Source organism: Hipposideros armiger, unplaced genomic scaffold (genome assembly GCF_001890085.2).
Source record: "Hipposideros armiger isolate ML-2016 unplaced genomic scaffold, ASM189008v1 scaffold_296, whole genome shotgun sequence".
Classification (NCBI taxonomy): Eukaryota; Metazoa; Chordata; class Mammalia; order Chiroptera; family Hipposideridae; genus Hipposideros; species Hipposideros armiger.
Window position 1 is genome coordinate 1,070,387 of NW_017731646.1, and position 20,367 is coordinate 1,090,753.

The 20,367-nt window shown below is 42.4% G+C and overlaps 1 protein-coding gene across 3 annotated transcripts in view; it reads right to left on the reverse strand.

The window, feature by feature from the left end:
• Positions 1-20,116, reverse strand: part of EPB41L4A (erythrocyte membrane protein band 4.1 like 4A) — a 258,505-nt gene extending 238,389 nt beyond the window's left edge. Inside the window, exon 1 of one of the 3 annotated variants that reach the window (XM_019659141.1) lies at positions 18,793-20,116. In XM_019659141.1, the coding sequence (XP_019514686.1) occupies positions 18,793-18,891 (99 nt within the window). In that variant the 5' untranslated portion in view covers positions 18,892-20,116. The remainder of the gene's footprint in view (positions 1-18,792) is intronic. The other 2 variants (XM_019659144.1, XM_019659142.1) reach the window with 2 other exon arrangements.
• Between the last annotated feature and the right edge of the window lie 251 nt (positions 20,117-20,367).

Consider the following 20,367-nt stretch of genomic DNA (forward strand, 5'->3'; position numbering starts at 1 on the left):
ATCCTAGAAATGTACATTGAAATAAACAGCCTCTGAAGTACTAGCCTCATAAACCCATCCCATAAAATTGCTCAAATCTCCCATACAATGTCGTTACAGCAAATTACTCCTGTCTGATCTTAAATTATTTCCAATGGGACATCAAACCTTTAGTAATAAATTTTATTAACTTAAAAATTAATACTGTTGATTTTGATATATTTTAAAAGGCTTACACATCTACAGTAATTATTTTAAGGAAGATAGAGACTTCTGAGTTCATCTACATGGCCCACTGTTGATTTAAAAAGATGCTCACGGAAAGGAGTTTTCTGGGTAATTGAATTTTCCAGGTTTTTTTAATCCAAAATACAAATGTTACTTTTAACTGTCGGGCTCTGGTCTGCAAAAGATGTAAGAGATTGAACTGAGCACTAACTTCAGGACATACTGTAGAACTACAGTTTTAAAATAAATCTGATATCAACTATCTTTTGAATTCTATATTTAAGGTAATAAATATACAACATCTCAAAATTGAGGTTCTAGTTTCCACTTACTTTGATTCGATAGTAAAAGAAGATACTATAGACATGACAGTGGAGGACTAAGTAGCTGGAGAGGCCCAATGGGAACAGAAAGTGATTCTCCTACAAGAAAGCAAGAGCAATTGAGTGAAGGGAAAACCAACAAACAAGATGATGGCATATCCTTTCCCTTATGCTGCCCCACTCAACACTGACTTCACCACTGACAGCGCCTACCAGTGGGTTCTTGCTTTAACTAAAAAGACTATGAAAAAAAAAAAAAACATGGAAAAAGTACAAACTACCAGCTAGATATCTTGAGTATCTGTGTCCACCTCGACAGCCCAAAAGATATGGGCCTCCCATCTTACCGAAACCAAAAGCCCCAAGGGGGAGCTCCCTTCCCACCGGGACTAAGGACAGCATAAAAGCACTGAGATTTCGCAAAGACACACAGCCACCCAGACACAAAGAGAGCAGGAGCCCAGGAGGAAGGCCTGAAGGCTGCCTGCCCTTCAGCTCTGTCAGTAAGTTCCCCTAAAGGGCTATTCAGGGTCCTGCAAAGCTCAGGGTGAAGCTCTGACTCTCAGGCCCTCAGTGGCCTGATAATTCTGCTCAGAAAGGTCCCTAGGCTGACTCGCATGGCCATGAACTTGGCCAGATCCAGCTTCAACCAGGGATTAAGGCAGCCGCAGGAACTCCTGGGCCTGATGCTGACCTCATCAGACACAAGCTCCCTCCCTGAACCCACCCAGATCATCTCCAAGGCTCCAAAGCCTTCTCACCACTTTAAGTATCTTAAAGGTAAAGAACCGCCACTAAAAAGTAAGTGCCGGACTGCCTGGAACGGACTATTAATAGAGTTTCTTACCGGGTGGCGACAGTCTAAAGAAATTGTGTTAAATAATTTGCAAATTTTCCTTTGAGTTGCAAAATAATATTTATCACAAAGTCTTCCAAAGTGTACATTTAGAAAGTTTCCACATTATCAAATACACTTTGGTAAATGAGACTGTATATGAAACAGTTGTCTTGAATCTTCCAACAGGCATCTTGGTTGGAACCAGGAAAACAGAGCAAGATGGTGGGAACACTGCTGGTGAGGGCCCCCCCCCTCCCCAGCCAGCTGGGCAGGGAGTTTCCAGGCCCATTACTCTCCCCTTTTAGCCCCCTGCTATGAGTTCTCAGATGTAAACACACACTTAAGGGTAAATTTTTGGTTTGTGGGCCTCTGAAGCAGTTGGTTCTTAAATTAATTTAATGAGCTGTGAACTTATGCTAAAGTAACTTCTAATCCCTGAAGAAAACTGTTGGATGCCAAAAAAAAAAAAAAAAAAGTCTGGGACTTAGCAGGTGGGTCAGAAAACAAGAGTGGGGGAAAAAGTAAAACAAACTACAACAACTTAAAAAGCAAAGCTCTAACATTTTCTAATACGAGAAACTGATTTTGTTCAAAACTTTTACTTCCCTGTATTAGAATAGATTTATATTGGCATTTTTAAAGCACTTTTAAAAGCGAGTGGACTTTTTAATACGGGCACTGTGCAATAAACACTTAATATCATATACAGAGGTTGAACAAAAAAATGCACACATGTTTTAAGAAAGGAAAAAACTGTATTAAAATTGTAATACTCAATACATACCAATAACAAAAGATGAATACAAGTCATGTGTATACATTTTTTTGGTACCCCCGGTATATTATCTCATTTGATCCTTGCAACAATGCTAGAATTAGTAGTAGGGACTGTGACAGTTGGCCACACCACTGCATCCAGGGCCCAGCCCAGCGCCTAACACCTGGAGGTTTCTCAACATGTATCTGTTGAATGAATGACTATCTAAAACATCTTTACTATCTTCTTTTCCTACTCCACTCTATGGTCAAATCCCAGCTCTCAGCACCTCACCCTACTGCTGTCCCAGACGTTAAGCTCCCCTCCTCCAATCCGGCCTGCAAGGCGAACTGCCCATTTACCTTAAAAAGTACCACCGGGACTCCTAGGCCTGGTCATACATAACTCCTCTTCGCGGTTTTCTTGTTCTTCCCTTATGGAATAACCCCAACTGCATGCAATGTGCAGGTTCGGCCAGTTTCCTCACTGTCCACTGGGCAACCCCTCCCTTTCTGTACATCTAAACGACACTTATTGTGAAAAGTCAAATTCAAGACACACTTCTCCATGAGACCCTCATCTCACACTTCCAACATCACACTTCCAGTCCCAGTCTGGATTTAACTGTTCTCCTACAATTTCATTTATGTTCACTTTGTATTCCCCATAGCAGGCTGACTAAAGTCAAGAAGAAGAACGGATTAACCTTTACTGAACACCACTGGGTATCAGACATGACATAAGATCAAATATCTAGGTGAATAGTAAGTATTGTTAAAATTTCCACTGAATTGAATGGCTTACATTTCCTTATGGATAACTTTTCATACGGTCTTACTCCGTATGTAGTAGCCTTGAAGTAGCCTTAAAGAAGACAATAACAAAATCCAAAAAAAGGGGGAGTATAATTTAAAAAATCAAAAGGCTCATGAGTCTGAAAAAGAACTAACCATTTCAGTGCCCGTGCCCTACCAAATCAATCACCCAAGTTATTGAAAGCAAAAAATGTCATTGTTTTCCTGGGCCTCGTCCACTCTTGAAGGGGAACTGGAAAAGCCACAGTAATCCGTGAAGCCTGAGGAATGAAAAGTGGATTGTGGCTCCAGACTAGATAAACCACAAACATGATCTCGAGATTTGAAAACTAGCACCTGTTACCACACCCACCTCAGACATAACCCATCAGACTTCCAGAGCTGGAAAAAAGCTGAGCTATTTAGCCTCATGTTCAAACGCTTGTATCAAACATATATTTAACATGTTCACCACCCAGCATCTGCGGAATCCTTTCCTTATCCTTTACTCAGCTAAGAACTAAAAGTTCCCCTGTTGGAGGAAACTATTTCTCAGGCAAGGTTGTTTCATCAATTTTGAAGAATTTTTTTAACGGTTACTCCTGCATGCACTGACACAACCAGTAATACCAGAATCGTGCAATAGCAAACACACGGAAGGATTATATATGCTTTATTCCTAGCCCAAAAGTTTCAATTTATGAGGAAATGTAAAATATATGAGTAAGTATTATAAAAATCACAGATGCTTCTAAATATTTGGGTTCTTATTGGCTCAAACATCTTTTACAGCCTGCAGGAATCTAACATGATCTAACACAAGAAATCAGCCAAACTGACCCAAGTAGCGTCGATGACTCTTCCGTGGAGAAAAGATTAGTCAAATGAGAGCCAAACTCTTTGACAAATGCATGTAGTGAGACTCAAAACACACCAGTCAGTTTAAGCCATCTTTGCTCATCATTTTTGGTTGAACATGCTTAGAAAACTAGCAACTCGGCATCTCTAATAAGCCATGGATTCCATTCAAAGAAGCAGAATTTATTAAACGTGGGGGGAAATGGTGCATTTTGTTGTCATTTTGCTACCCCAACCTCGGGCAGAAAGCACAAGATTATATAACCATTTGAGGACAAAGGTGGAAACAAACGAATATACTGGTAAAACCAAAACAGAGGTATGCGTGTCTTCTGCTTTGTGCTGAAAACCACACCAGTCTTTTTTGAGAACATGGCTTTGGTCAACTCAGCAGTGAAAGCAGCAAGTGGAAAAGCACATGGAAGACTCAGCAAGCTGTAAGCAATTTAACACAAAAAATCATCACCTTACCCCTGGAGGAAAAAAGAAATCTCTGTGTTGTTTTCAACTTTTCAAATATACCAGAGGGGAAGTATTATAAAACACAAATCAACTGACAATGAAACGTTGCAAAGACATAATATCTTGAGTAAAACAAGGTACATCTTGTTAAATGCGCCCACCTGTTCTCAGTACACTGATTTTCATACTGAAGGAAAATTTTGTTTCAGGACATAAATGCTGCTCATCTTTTAAAAAGAATATTTAAAAGGAAGATAAATGGTTACCCAGAGAGCAGTTAGTTATGTAGTATTTACTTGTAAACACAACTGACCTACTCATAAACATTAAAATGATATTTAAGTGTTAGGTCCCTTGTTTTTCTCCCTCTGCTACACACACACACACACACACACACACACACACACACACACACACACACACACACACACACACACACAGTTTAGCATTTTCAAGTAGGGGGAAAACTCAAGGATTTTTAACCTGGAAACATACAAGGAGCCCAAGCTTTTTCACCACCATTCACAAAGGAAATTTGTGGCCTAAGGGAATTGATCTGCTGTCAGCCTGGGGTCTGGTTTTCTTTATCGCCTTGTCCTTTGGGAGTCACCATCATGCCTGTGTCAATACTCATGTTTCCATGACATTGTCACAGCCTGCTCTCCCTGGGTGCCCGTAAAGGCTTACAGGCAGGCTAAGGGAAAGTTCTTCAGGATTTGTGGCACAAAGATTCTAGAAAATAATAATTTATTAAGGTTCTCATGATCCTTAAAACAAGGCTATTCAGATTTTTACAAAAGCTAAATCCTAAGACATTGTAAGACATGAACTCAATGTCTTCATCACTGAAATTAACAAAAGAATTGCAAGTCTTTATTTTTTTACTCATAATTTACTCCTACAAGGAATTGTAATGAGTGAATCCTGCCAGGTTTCCAAATCTAAGCTTTATTTTTGAAACACATCTTCATGAAGTGATCAAGATTATCTAAATTGAAATGACCTCTTTACGCTTGGGCAGGCAAGCTGACTACTATGCCACCAAAAATGCAAAGGGATGTATTTTCAGCTATGACCTTCAAAAATGTGAAAGCTATATGTGAAGGGAGAGAGAGAGAGAGAGAGAGAGAGAGAGAGAGAGAGAGAAAGAGAGAGAGGAAGAGAGGAAGCTGGTAGTTATTTTCAAACTAATATCTGCCCAAACCAATAAATCAGCTTTCTAGTCAGCAAATGCAAATACAAATAGTAAAAAGCCTTTTAAGGAAAACTGTAATCTGCCTCATTGTTTAGACCTGTCTAAGGATATTCGCATTATTTAAATCTCCCATAAGACTCATCATTATATGGCTACAGAATAAAAACAGCTAATATTTACTCGGTATTTCTCACGCAGTCATGTGCTAGGTACTATTCTAAGCCCTCACGTGCATTATTTCATTCAAACCTCACAGCAATCTATGAATATATAGTATTATTATCCTCCTTTCACCGCGGACGAAGCTGAGGCACCGACTTAAATAACTTGCCGAAGGTCACTGGTTAGTAAATGATAGAGCACAAGATAATAATTATTAACACTCCATAGCACTTCAAAATTTTGCCAGACTTTTTTCAGCCATTATCTCCTTTGAGCTTCACAACAGCTGGGATACTGATGGAATAACATAAGCGTCAGTTTAATTTTACAAGTGGAAAACCAAGGCCCCGTAACACCATTTCCAAGCTTGTAAATGAAGGAGCTGGAATGGGAATTCAGATTTTCTGAAACTATATTCTCTCCTCCCCCTACACAAGCTGCCTTTCTGACTGTAGACACTCAGTAAAAGTATTTCCATCAAGCACTAATTATTTCTCACAGCAAAATTCTAGCTCCAGATGGTTCCATTTTTATTTAACTCGCCCTTTTATCCCTGGCATCGAGTACAATGCCTGGCATACAACAGCCTGTTCCCCAGACACTCATCTTTCTCCACCAAACTCATCCCTCTGTCCGTGTCATTCTACCTTGCCATCCTAGACCACCTTCAGAGCCACAGCCCATCTTCACAACGCATCAACTTGAGGAAGCCAAACTCTATATAAAAGTCCACCATCTCTTTTCCACAATCCAAAATCTAAAAAGATATGAAAACTGATCATTTTACCTTAAATTTAATGCTGAACTCCATTTTCAAGATAGCCCCAGTCATCCCTGCCTCCCAGTATTCGCACCCTTATAAAGTCCCCTCTGACACCAAAGTTGGTTGGTCTGACCAAAACACCGCAGAAGTAATAGCATGTTATAAGAGACCAAGGCTTCCATCTTGGGCTTTCTCTCTTTCTAGAACAGCGGTTCTCAACCTGTGGGTCACGACCCTTTTGGGGGTCGAATGACCCTTTCACAGGGGTCGCCTAAGACCATCGGAAAACAAAAAGATATTTACATTACGATTCATAGCAGTAGCACAATTACAGTTATAGAGTAGCAATGAAAATAATTTTATGGTTGGGGGTCACCACAACATGAGGAACTGTATTAAGGGGTCGCAGCATTAGGAAGGTTGAGAACCGCTGTTCTAGAATCACTTGTTTTGGAGGGACGCCAGCTGCCACATTGAGAGGACACTCAGGAGCCCATGAAGAGGCCCAAGTGGTGAGGACCTGAGTGAGTTAGGAAGCAGACCCACCATCCCAGATGACTGATGCCTCAGGCACAGCCTGAGGGCAGCCTCATGAGACCCTGCACCAGAATCACCCAGTTAAGCTGCTCCTGGATTCTGGACCCACAGGATCTGTAGGTGATAATGTTTGTTCCTGTAAGCTGCTAGATTTTTGGTGTCACCTGCCACATAGAAATAGATAACTACTACTAGGGCAAAATCTGTTGTAAGCTGGCAAAAGGCTACTTAGAGTCTCTATTTACCCAAGCTTATTGTGGATGTCCAAATGATGAGCTGCGTAAATATTAATGTGCTTGTTTTAGAAAGTACCGCTCCAGACCTGGCCAGGAATATCGTATAATGAATGGTATACATATACCACATCCCCTTGATGGATTCTGAAAAATTTTGAATCTTGAAACACACCTGGCTCCAAGGGGTTCAGATAAGGCACTGTGAACCTGTATTCGCTTTTTTGAAAACACCTTTCCTCATTAACCCCACATTGGCATATAAGAAACATAATTTCTCAGAAGAATTTCTGTACCTCTTCGAACCTTCACGACATAATCCAATACCCCGATTATCAACGGTATCTTGTATTGTATTCTATCGTTTTCTAAGTAAATATTTGTCTTTCCACCTAAAAGCTTAATTCCTTACAGGTAAGAATACTCCATCTATTTCATCATCACCCCCAGAGATGCTGGACACTACTGGGTACACAACAAGCTCTGAACACATTATTGTAGAACTGAGCTCACAAATCCATACCTATAATTACAGTCACATAGCACTGGTCCACACCCCCATGTGCTCTCACACTCAAAACCTATTTATCATCAAATAACTGCTGTAGAACATGATGTAAAAACAGCGTCTGAAAGAAAAAGAAGCTGGTTCTCTGAGGCATTCTGGAGATTTTGCACATCCTCCAAGTGCCCTTGTAAATAACAGCGGAAGCATGAAATAATCATTATCAGGGGAAAAGGTCTATTAGCCTTCTGATGATCGGCCCATCTGAAACCTTCCAAGGAAAGAGCAATTTTACCTTTCAGCTTTCCTCTCTCGCACCCTGCCTCCCTCAGGCAGTGAGAAGGGTCACTAATCAGTTTTTAATTTTCTTTCCTGAAGGGAGGTTCAGAATGGAGCTGTAAAAACTCAGAGGAAAGCCTTGGCAACATAAAGACCAAGAAAAAACTCTGAGTGATATGAGCTCTGAAACCATAGCACTAAATACATTATTCTAGACCTTTTAGATAAATACGCATTTTCCAAAAAACAAACAACACAAAAAAGCCAAAAAATTAAAATGCAAAGCAATAAGAATTGTTCTGAAAAGACATTTCACATAAGCAAACTCTTTTTTTTAATTGGGGGGGGGGAATAAAACGAAAAGACCCCCTGTGAGACAAAAGGGTCTCTCCCTCATATAATCTACCCAGAAAGAGATTCACAAATACAAGTGTCGAGACTGCAGAAGGTAACCATGCCATATCGTAGGCCTGTAAGGACTTAATTTAAGCAGGACAGCAGGAAGGAACAGGGAGGGGTTGGGAGCATGGGAGGAGATGGGATGTGGCAGTAAACCTAAATGAGTTGCAATCAATTCGGACCTCTCCCTCTGTAATCAGCTCTCAGCCCCTCCTCGCCTTGCATGCAGCAAAGAAACTGAGGGTGGGTGAGCACTGAGAAAGTGACCAGATGAGAAACCAAGAGACAGGGTTCCAGGACCAGGTACCCCTCACTGGGTCCCCGTTCCCTCGCCTGTAGAATGGGAGAATTAGAGGATTCCGAAGGTCCATGCAAAGTCTAACTTTCTATTGTAAGTGAAATCCCGTCTGTTATAATTTATGTCATCTCTTCCACATTCTCCCCCTGGTGTCTTTTCAGGCAGCACCATGGGACTAAATTAACTGAGGGCATGTGATCACACACACCGGTCTGGTGCAGAGAAATCAGACAGTTGAGCTATTGGGCAAAAGCATGAGTGGTTGGCAGGAAAAAGCAATGACAAGTAGAAACAAGTCTGTGTGAAAGATTTTGTCATGCTATGGCATTATCTAGATGCTAGGCATTTAAGATTTCCTTCACAGAGGGAAACTGCCTGTAGCTTGCATTATCTACTGAGATTTTTCAGTTTTTGAATACTGCCGACTTTTAAAATGTGCAATCCGGACAAAACTGTAAAGCTTGTATTATGCCAGTTTCAATACCACTAAGATTTGCTACAATTTCCTTCAGTCAAAGGGAATGTTAGTCCAATCTACAAAGCCATAGCTGTTCCCTAGGCTTTAACCTGCAAGCCAGCTAGGAATCCTGGAAGTTCACGGTTCAAAGGAAGTCACAAGAGTAGGGAAGGGTGTGTGTGTTCATAAGCGGTCTTCCAGCTAGCTACATTATTTTCTTAGGAGGAAAACAGTGCACATCCCACTCTCAGGACAAATCTCTAGCAATTTCTTCGTATGTTTCAAGGTAATAGATGAAAATCACATACCCACTTAAATATTAACTTTCCTAACATGCTACCTTCACCTATCAAAAATAACAAAGAAAATTATTCTTAAAACATGTTTTTTCCAACCTTCTACCCAGCAACAAACAGAAAGAGCCTGAAGAACCAAAGGAGAATCCTTTACACAATGTAAACAGCAACACTCAAAGCTTGTACAGAAAAATGTCCTGGGAAATCTAAATATTCAACCAAGGTTTCAATTTACAAAAGCAATAGCATCAGCATGACTAAAACAATCCTCTACCAGTCCTTCTTAAAATATGACAAATATTTACTGAGTACCACCTTGTGCCTGGCACTTTTCTAGGTTTTTCAGGTTTTAAAAGTGGAAAAAAAAAAAAAACAGGCAATTGTTTTGCTGAACCCAAAAAGTTTACAGGAAATTTTTCTCAAAATAGTAAATGTCAAATTTGTTTTAACTGGGAGTGTTTTCTCTGAATTACATGCACCTACCTTACCAAGGGACTAGTAAAAATAAACATGACGCATCAAGATTGGCACGTAGGTCAACGGAATAGAATTGTGAGTTTGGAAATTAATCTTCACATGTTTTGTCAATTGATTTTTGATAAGGGTGCCCAGACAATTCAATGGGGAAAACAGTCTTTCCAACAAATGAGCTGAGATGACTGGATATCCACATGAAAGAGAACGAAGACTGGATCAGAGGCCTAAATGGAAGAGCTAAAGCTGCAAAACTCAGGAAAAACATAGGGGTACAAGTCACTGGTATCTACGAATATAAAACCACCACTGCTCCTCCACTTCTAAAAACCACCCGTGCCCCTCAGACAGCCAGCATCACTTTGGGCAGGGGTGGTGGATTAGGTATCCCAACCTGCAATTCAGAAAGAATTTATTAGCCAATAAGAGATCATACATAATAATAGCTATCATTTATTGAGCACCTTTTATCCTATGTGCCTAAAATTCTTTTTTTATTATTAGTTTCAGGTGTACAAAATAATGTAGTAGTTATATATTTCACCCCTCACAAGGTAATAACCTCTCTCCCCCAATCTATTGCCCTTCTGACATCACACATATCTATTAAATTCCATTGACTCTTTTCCCTATGCTGTACTCTATATCCCGTGACTATATCATATCCAAAATTCTTTTCTCAAATTCTCACAATCATACAATGAGGCAGGTACCATGACCCTCCGCTTAAAAATGAGGAAACGGAGGCTAGTATAAAGAAGAATCATTTAGCCAATCACAAGACCAATAATTTCAAAGCTGACCAGAATTTAAACACAGGGCAGGGATGGCGAAAGATGAGAAACTGAAGGTGATCACACAGCACACCAGTTAGGGGGCTGGTTCAGGCGTGAAGTGTGAGGGCTTGGACTAAATTGAGAGCAGTGAGGATGGTGGAGAAAAACCCATCTTGACAAGTGACTATGACGGTAGCAGAGGCTCCAAGCCTGCTTCTTAAACACGGCTCTGAATGAAAGGCAAGGTGGGAGCAGAGTGGCTTAAACGCTCAAACAGTCTCTGTGTGCTGGCTCAGGAACCCGACCCTCACTCACGTTACTGTTTGTAGGGCAAGCTGTATTCTAAACAAGGTACTTTCTAACCAACTTCGGGGACACCACCCCCAGCCCCCCGAGAGTTGGGAACTCCTGGCATTACCTAAGCACACGTGCTTTTTCATGTGCTCAGTCCATGTTGTTCCTAAACAATCTCGGGCTGTATTTACTTCCCTATGTGGTCTCGGCTGGCCTTTCCTGCCCTGTCATCTGACCTTTTGGTTATTATCTATGGAGGCCAGCTCTCAGCACCTCTTGGTTTTCCTTGCCTGCCACCATCTCTCTTGTTCGAACTTCCTCGTGGCATGTCAATATCCTTGAAAACAAACTTCTCACACTTCTGGCTTGTTTGGAAGCCGCAGCCAGGCCCTTTCATGTCTTCTGGGATTATTAGGAGAGCCTATGGGGGAGCCATCTCAGACTTCGGGGAACCTCTTAGCAAGAGTGTTTAGTGACAGAGAAATGGATTAACAATAGACAGCATTAAGAAACAGTGGCTGTTTCACTTAAAAACAAACAAACAAACAAACATGAAATACATACATGGCTCAGAGGGCACAGGAATGCCACCCACATTTCTGAGAATGGTACCGACTCTCCAAAGCGTCGTTACAGGCTTTCTGAGTCACAAACTAAACTGGCTGATTCCTGACCTTCACACACCTCGTCTATAGCTAAACAAGTAATAACAGATGTCTGGTTAACCTTAATATAGGAGACTTAGAAACCAATCTGGGAAGGCAGAAGCAAATGGCAGGTACCCATTACAACCCGAAGCAGGCTATGTTTACCAGTTTTACTTGTGGCTAAAATACCAGAGACAAAGCTTGGCCAAAGCAATCGATCTCAGAAAAGCTGGAGGGGCATGGCAAATGTGATCTCTGACCTGTCATGTTTATAATAGGCCCACAGAAAAACACATTGCCAAGGAATGAAAAACTTACCATGTGTCACAAAAACCCAATATGTAATGTATTGACACTGTGTTCTCCATTAAGCCTCAGAGCAGTGTCAGATGAGGTTTATACAGCTCCCAGAGTAAAATGGGTGGTACAGAAAAATTAAAAATGACACCAACGGTCCCTGATTATGTAAACCCACGTGGCACAACCAACTGACACTGTTCTCAGAGACAGAATAGGATGCAAGGAAGAAAAGCAACTAAAGTGTGAGAATCTATTACCCATTCTTGAAATATGCCCTTCTTCCCAAAGACTCTCAAGTTGTAAGGGGAAAGTTACATTTTTTAAAAAAGAAAGACTTCTGAGTTACCTTTACAATACCACAATGGCGTGGCTCATGTTTTCTGAAATAGCTGCTCGTCAGCTCTTCAATGTGCTACATGTATTCAGTCCACTGCACCATCTCATTTTCTACCCATTATCAACATAAAAATTAGAGTATCTCGGAGAGATTCGCTTTATTCTCGGATCTTTTCTAGTAAAACTAAAATGGCAAAGGAACCTCATTATCCAAAAGATTTTCAATACGGCTTATTCCAACTGTAACACTCCATTCATTCCTCTATTCGAATTATAGCTAATAAGCGTCTATCCCACGAGGTGTGCAGCTTTAGCTGCTGCAGATCACAGGTAGGGAGGGGCTCACAGGCCGCTGGAGCACACAGACATGCCCAGAAATCATGCTTGCAGTGTGACAAATGCTGTAACAGGACATGACGGATGCTTCACTCTGCCTGGTCAGCCTGGGTTGAAGGCTCTCTAGCAGATGGGACACTCAATGTAAGTCTTAAAGGGTAAGTTTAGATGAGTGTGTGTTTAAGGAAAGGTAAGAGGGTACACTGTTTGGCGGGAAGCCCGTGCATAAAGGCTCAGGGGGTCTGGTGTAGTTGGGAGGCTGAGCCGTTCTCACGCCTACAGAGCAGGTGGTTTGGGTAGGCAGAGCTAGGTCAGGGAGGGTGCTAACCCAAACAACACAGTTGGGGCTTTATCTGCAGACAGGAAGGAGGTACTAAAAGAAGAAGGAGGGGATGAAGAAAGGAGGAGAAAGAATAAAGTGAACATTTTCTCGGTGCTTCCACATGCAAGTTACTGTGGACAAAATTTCCCCATTCTACAGATGGGGTAATTGAGACTCTGAGAAGTTAAGCATCTTTCTGAAGGCCCCACAGCTACCAAGCAATCAAAAGTTAAACCCAGGTGGTCTAACTCCAGGGCCCATGCTTTTTGTCACTTTATTATCTTGCTCCTAGTATAAGAATCATAAGCAAATTAAAGACACACACATCATGTTGTTTCCATTGACATAGAAGATACACGCCGACCCCCACAAAAGAGAGAGAGAGAAAAAGGAGGCAACTCAATGTGAGCCTTCATCTAGTGCGGAAGGCTGAACACCAAACACACAAGAATAAAGGCAGCTGTTACTCTCCATGGCAGTAGTTCTCTTCTGAAGGTGATTTTGCCCATCGGGGATAGTTATGTGGCAACATCTGGGGCTATTTTTGGTTGCCATGACTGGGCAAGAAGTGCACAGGCATTTCGTGGTTAGAGGCTAGGAATACTGCTCAGTATCCCACAGTGGAAAGGGCAGCCTCCCACAACAAAGAACTGTCCGGCCCTACTCTGACATACAACCTGACACAAACCCTCAAAGAAAAAATGAGCTTCCAAACTTGTTTACAAGTGTCTTCATAAAAATCGCAAACCACTGTCCACATGGCTAATGGAAAGTAGCGTCTGGACTTCTGTCCCTGCAATTTAGATTTAACTTCATCGCCAACTGTTTTAACCTGAATGTTTGTGTTCCCCCAAAATTCGTATGTTGGAAACTTAACCCCCAATAGCAGGTGGGCCCTTTGGGATTAGTGCCCCTATAAAAGAGGGCCAATAGAGCTCCCCAGCCTCCATGGCCAGGTGATGATACAAGAAGAAGTTTCTGACCAGGAAGAGGGCCCTCACCCATTCGTGCTGGCATCCTGATCTCAGACTTCCAGCCTCTAGTCTAGAACTATGAGAAGTAAATTTCTCTTGTTTATAAGTCACCCAGGCTGTGATATTTTATATTTAGCAGCCAGAACGGATCCAGGCATCACCCATATGCAAAAGCACCAACAGCCCTGCATTAGTTCACATTTAGTTCAAAGTTAGTTCAAGCTTAACATTATAGAATTCAAGAACAATTAATATTAAAGGGGGCTACAAAGAGTGTGGTTCACCTTTAACGAAGAAAATTATAAATACCTGGAAAAGGACAGTCATCAGCTAGCTGCTGGAGGTAACAAACAATGACTTCCTCCCCTTAAATTATTTTTAAATTACTTTCAAGCCATTAATGATAAGAAATTATTTTTAATAATTTTTTCAAGAAAAAAATCTTGTAAAATTGAGGGGGCACTGAAGGTCTGAGGATATAACGTACAACATGGTGACTATAGTTGATAATGCTGTATTGTATAGCTGAAATTTGCTGAGACTAGGACTTAAGTGTTTTCAACAACAACAAAAAGATAAATTTCGAGGTGACGGATGTGTTAACTCGGTGGGATGGTGGGACTCCTTTCACAATGTGTATGTATATTAAATCATCATTGTGTACACTTTAAATTTATTACAGTTTTATCTGTCAATTTTACCTCAATGAAGCTGAAAAAAATACTTGGAATCATGTTTTAAAAACAAAATACAAAAGAATTTGAGGGAGTATTTATATACTAGCTCATCTCAAACAGCCACAACATGAATATCAAATTTGAATCTCAGAAATCTAGAAGAAATGTGGAGGAGGGGCAGTTCTATCTCAGCCACATCTAATTCACTGACCAATCAAGACCCCAGACAATTTTACATTATCAAAAATGTTGATATATGATTGATTACTTGCTTCAACCCATGTTTCTAAGGTCTCCAACTCTGTACCTTATGTTGTTGATATAAAAAATACAGGTAGTCACATAAATACTTAATGTGATTTGTGAAGAACTATCGCTTTTCATTTTTGCCCAGTCTTCTTAGATTTTTCTTAACCGGTCCAAATGAGATGGAATTACAATTCTTGGTGAGTGAGAGGAATATAATGTAAGTCCCCACCTTCCAACTGTTTTTCTAGTTTATGAAGAAGTTTCTGATCAAAACTGACAACACTCCCTCAGGAAACTCAGGATGATTAGGCAGTAACTTCATTTAAAAGTTAATGAATGAACTGTACACTTTAACTATGTGAATTATATGGTATATCTCAATAAAACCGTTAAAAAGTTAATGGAATTTCCATCTTACTATCATATTGGTTTCATTAATTTAGTCAAATACATTGAAGGGAAAATGAGCACCTCAGTGGTTTACTACATTACTACTCAGAGGACTAAAATCTTGTTGAAATGAAACTATTAATCTAGTTCATATGTGCAGCAGCAATTTTCAAAACTAAATTTATAATCAAACCTTACAGATTTTTTTCCCCTGAAAATTGTTGCTGTTCAAATGACAACCTATAAAAAAAGGTAGTCTGAGCCATACTCAAGTTTTGCTTTCTAAAGAGAACAAAAAGAAAGATTACTCTACCTCCACCAGGACAAAGAACGACAAAGAACATAACAAAAGTTTCACTGAACAAACATTACTCAAAAAACCAAGAGACCAACCACAGCAGAAATTCTTAACTTGAATAAACAACAGAGATAGCAGCAGAGAACAAACAGCTAAAAGCTATTGTGGGGCTCAACACACAACCAATAGCTTTCAGTTTATATAAACCTGGGTTTTTTAATCTTGGATAGGGCTCAAACTACAAACTGCATGAAAAAGACTTCCTGTTTGTCAAGGTGAGGTTACTTCTAAAGCAAGTTAAAAACAGAAATTGCTACATAATATGGAATACAAAGATACTGTGTTTTATTTTTCTGAGTATTGTTTAAACAAAAAAAATTGTTTTCAATTTAAATGCTACTATTTTTTTAAATGCTAATCATCTTAACATATTAGATGTGTAACTACTGTCTTCAGGATGAATTACTTTCCATGGGAACAAACACTGATTTTTTTCTAAAGTCGATGAAAAACTCTGATCTAAATTGCAGAAAAATCACTTCATAACTAACTTTCCAATTTATAATTTGGTACTTAAATCCAAAGAGTGTTTTTCATATTGGCACACAGAAAAAAAAATGTTTTACCAAGCTTCTCTCATACTCGTACTTAAATTTCCTAGAATTAATCTTTTTTTTTAACTCACAAGGAATTATTATGACTGTAATACAAGCAAATTCTTCATGATCAGGAATTAGTAAAATTCCTTCCATTAAGTGGTGAAATCTGTGAATAACTTTAATGTAAAATTAGCTGTCTTCATTTCATTTGAGATCGAATGCAAGACAGGGTCATCTCAAAATAATTACAGTAATACCTTGGTTTGTGAGCATAATTCGTTCCGGAAACAAACTACTCATATTACAAGACATCACTCGTTTACCACGTTAAAATGTATTAGCAATGTTTGCTCGTCTTCTGGAACACTCGCAAACCACGTTACTCGCAATCCAAGGTTTTAATGTATAAGGAAATACTTTTGAAAATAAAAAAAAAAATTTCTATTTTTATTTCAGGTAAAAGGGCTAATTGATGTTGCATGCTTAACTTTGACTTTAATTAGTGAGTGTACTATAGGAGAAGGAAAACACCACAATAGTAACTACTATTATACTACTAACTTTGAAGTGATTGCTTACTATTTCATTTACCAACTAAAGTAGGAGTTAAAGAAAATGTCAAGTATGTACAGAATAATATTATACATATACTCATTCAATATTTTAATACCTTCTACGTTTGAGATGGCTGTTCATACATTATTCCATTTACAAATATACATATGTGTTTAATTTAGTACATACCACAAGTAGATATGTGCTTAACACATGCATTTTCTGGTAGCATGGTAGTTATAGATAATGTGGTTAACTTCAGCAGACATCTGTGTTACACATATGGCCATCATAATAATTGTGGCATGCTTTTGTGACACTGAAAGAGGCCAAGTCTGTTGCAAAATGATTACTTGCAACAAAAGCCTGCTTAAATTATTGTTTAGTTAAATGGCATCAATCCAAAATAACAGCATTATAAAGTTGCCACTGCCTTTGAATCACTCCCCAATTTTCAACCTATTTGTAAAACAAGGTACACACCGTCAGGTTATAAAAAGTAATTATAGGCTGGATTTTTGATTCATGTTTCTTTGACAAAATTATTCCATTTAATACCAAGTCTTGGCTGCTCTCTTGACAGAGTAATGTATGTGGCTCCACAGCTGATGGGTACGGCTTTCATGATTAAACAGGAAGCGTACACTCCAGATGACTTGAGACTTGGCACTTCAGATTTCTTTGTTGTTTTAGTATCAAATCACCAGTTATCTTTTTCTAATTGTTCCTATACCCAAGCCAAAGAGAGTCTATGTTCTATAAAAAAATTAGGGTGTTTTTGTGATTTTCGCCATTTTATTCGCACAGTATATCAAAAAAGTTACATGATTTTATAAGGTAAATTCTTTTCCTGGATTAATTTGGGGGGAGAGGGGATGTTTTGGAACACAAAATGTGAAAACATGAAGTGACTACCTTCCCCCAAAAGAGACTTTTATGGGCCTTGAAAGGAAACACCAAATGAGCAGATTGACTTGCTTATTGTAACTATATTCAAAGAAATTTCATAAAAGAAAGGGTGAACTTTATCTTATCGGCTTTAATTGACCATGTTTGCCCCCTTTTTCCTGCAGGAGAATGACACCTGTGAAATTGGAATCCTGTACACCAAGAACAATAACATCAAAGCTGAAGCTTTTGGCTAAGAACAGTTACTCTAGTGTCCATAAATCTACGTAAAAACTGATTCACACAAGGAAATGCCCAGGGCCTACACCATTAGGATTAACTTCTGAGATGACAAGGCTAGGAGAGGACACCTGTCAGCCTGAACTTGATTTCTCAGTGGACCAGCTCTAATTGGGAGGATGGGTGAGTGGTTTCCCTTTACCAGGTTCAGCTGCTGAGTTATCTAAAATGCCTGCGATGTAACACTGAAGGAGAAAAAGGAAACAAAACACTCAGATTCGGATCACCTCTAGGTAGTTACATAGTTGCAAGAGCAAAACAACTGCGCAGACGCCTCCGTCAGGTTGTCAACTCTCACATAAGAACTCAGCAAAATTTAGGAAGTGGACCTCTGCAATCTCTCATAGCCTTTTTGTTTGGGTTGTCTAGGTTAATAGTAGTAATTGCATTTTAATGACCTAAAAACAAGAGTAAAGTTATTACCGAGTCGCTTTGAGAGATGCTGAATTAAATGTGGGGAGCCAGTTTGCTTGCGGAAAGGGAAATTATTTTCCGTCCAAATGTAACAATACCCAGCTACAAGCCCAGGCAACACACAATCACAACCACCTAACATGCGTTTCAACGAGCGAACTCCTTTACTTCCCCAATGACACTATCACGAAAAAGCCTAAACAAAGCCAAGGAAAGCCGTGCCTTTGACACTGTATGCAGCCCGTATATTCAATTCCGCGCCTCTCTGGGAGCTGCAGGGGGCCCTTAGATGCTGCGGGACGAAATCGGTGTCAGGAAGAGTTTTGGTCTCAACTGCAGGACCGTGGATTGCAGCTGAGACTTGGTGCGTGGACTACACTTTGAGACGTCAAAGTTACTTTCCTTTATGAAGGGACTCGGAGTTAACCCACCCTGACATGTTCACCCTCTACCTGAGCGCAGGGGGCAGCTGCGGCTCCTTTCCCACTGCGCGGAGGCGCAGTCGCCGCCCTACCCGGTGACAGCCCTCACACAAAGCCCCGGACCCCCGAGCCCGCCCGGCTGCCAACCTCCCGAACACGCCCCCCGGCCCGCGCCTACCTTAATGCCCTGCTGCTGGGTGGTGAGGGTTAACTTGGATTCATCCAGGAGCAAAACTTCGCAGTAAAATTCTTCCGGAACAGCGCAGAAACAGCCCATGTCGGCTGTGACCGTCTCCAGCCAAGGCGAGAAAGCCGCCCCCTCTCCTCAAGCGCGAGGCATTAATTTATTGTCCACGCCGCGGCGAAGGCGACAGGAACAGGTCCCGGAAGGGTCCGGGGCCGCGCGAGCAGGAGGCAAGGGCAGCTGAGAAGCCCGGAGAGTCAGCGCCCGGGAGCCGCCGAGGAAGCGCCGGCGGAACTGGGCGCGGAGGGCGGCCGCGCGTCCCCGCGCATCCTGCGTGCGACTCGGGCTCCTCCGAAGGCGGGGGCGCCGCGGCCCCTTCCGCAGTCCTGGGGACGACAAAAGTCTCCTGGCAATGGGGACAAGAGGCACGAAACGGGAGAGACGAGAGCTCGAGGCCCTCCCCGGACTTGGAAGCCCCTAGAGGCTCTTCAGCCCCCACCGCCCGCGCTCGCCGGGAGCGCGGCCTCGACGCACCGGCCTCCTCCTCCGCCAGCGGAGCCCCCAGCGGGCGCGCACCGCCAGCTCCGACCCCACCCCGCAGCCCCCTGTCCGGTCCGCCGAATGGGGAGCGCTCGGCTATTCCTTTGTGTCCGGGGTCCCCACGACGTCCCAACAACACTGCAGGGGCGATCTCTTTGCGAGGGTCGTCCCTTCCCCAATCCGCGGGCACCCAGAAGCCCGAAGACGGTCGGAAAGGGCAGCGAGCGGGCTCCTATCGAAACCGGTGAGCAGAGGTCAGCTCGTCGCGGAGCGCGGCTCCAGTCTGGGGAACCCCGAGCTCATCGCGGGGGGCCGTGGGGGGCCAAGTTCAAGGTCTTCCTCCGAGCATGCCCTGCCGCTGCGGCGGAGTGCTGATTGTCCCGGAGGTTCAGAGAAACCGGGAGTCAAAAGACTTGCCGGCGGGCAGAGAATCGAGCGCCCGGGCTAGGAAAGCGGCGGGCGGACGGGTAGGGGTGCGCCCTGGGAGCGCCAGGCCGCGGCGGCTCCGGGGAAAGTTCTCTACGCTGCGCGAGGGCTGGCGCCCCGGGCGGGAGCAGCCCAGGTGCAGCTGGGCCGGGCCCGGGCGTCTGCAAAAAGCCCTGGAGCGAAGCCGTGGCCCAGAGGCCGGGAAAGGGGCGCCCCTTCTGGGCGGGGTCTCGGCTGGGGGCGGAGGGCGGAGCGGAGGTGGTCTAATGGCGAAGTGCCGACAGGTCCGCGGGAGAAACAGCGCTCTGCGCCCGAGCTACGGGGCCCCCTGCAGCTCTGACCCAGCTCGCTGTGTCGGTTTCCCGGGGAGACCCGGAGGCTGGCTCGGGGAGGGCGGGACGCATTCCTGCTTGGACCCCGGCGTTCAGCACTCCCAGTCCCACACCCTTGGTGCGGCCGGCAGTGTCCAGAACTGGCCAACACAATAGCTCTAGGGCTGCAGTGACCCCTGGTGGGTTCTCGTGTCCGTGCAGACAGCGGAGGCTGAGCTGCGGTTGAGGCAGGGCCGCGCCAGCCTTCGGAGCAGGTGCAGTCGGCCCTCCA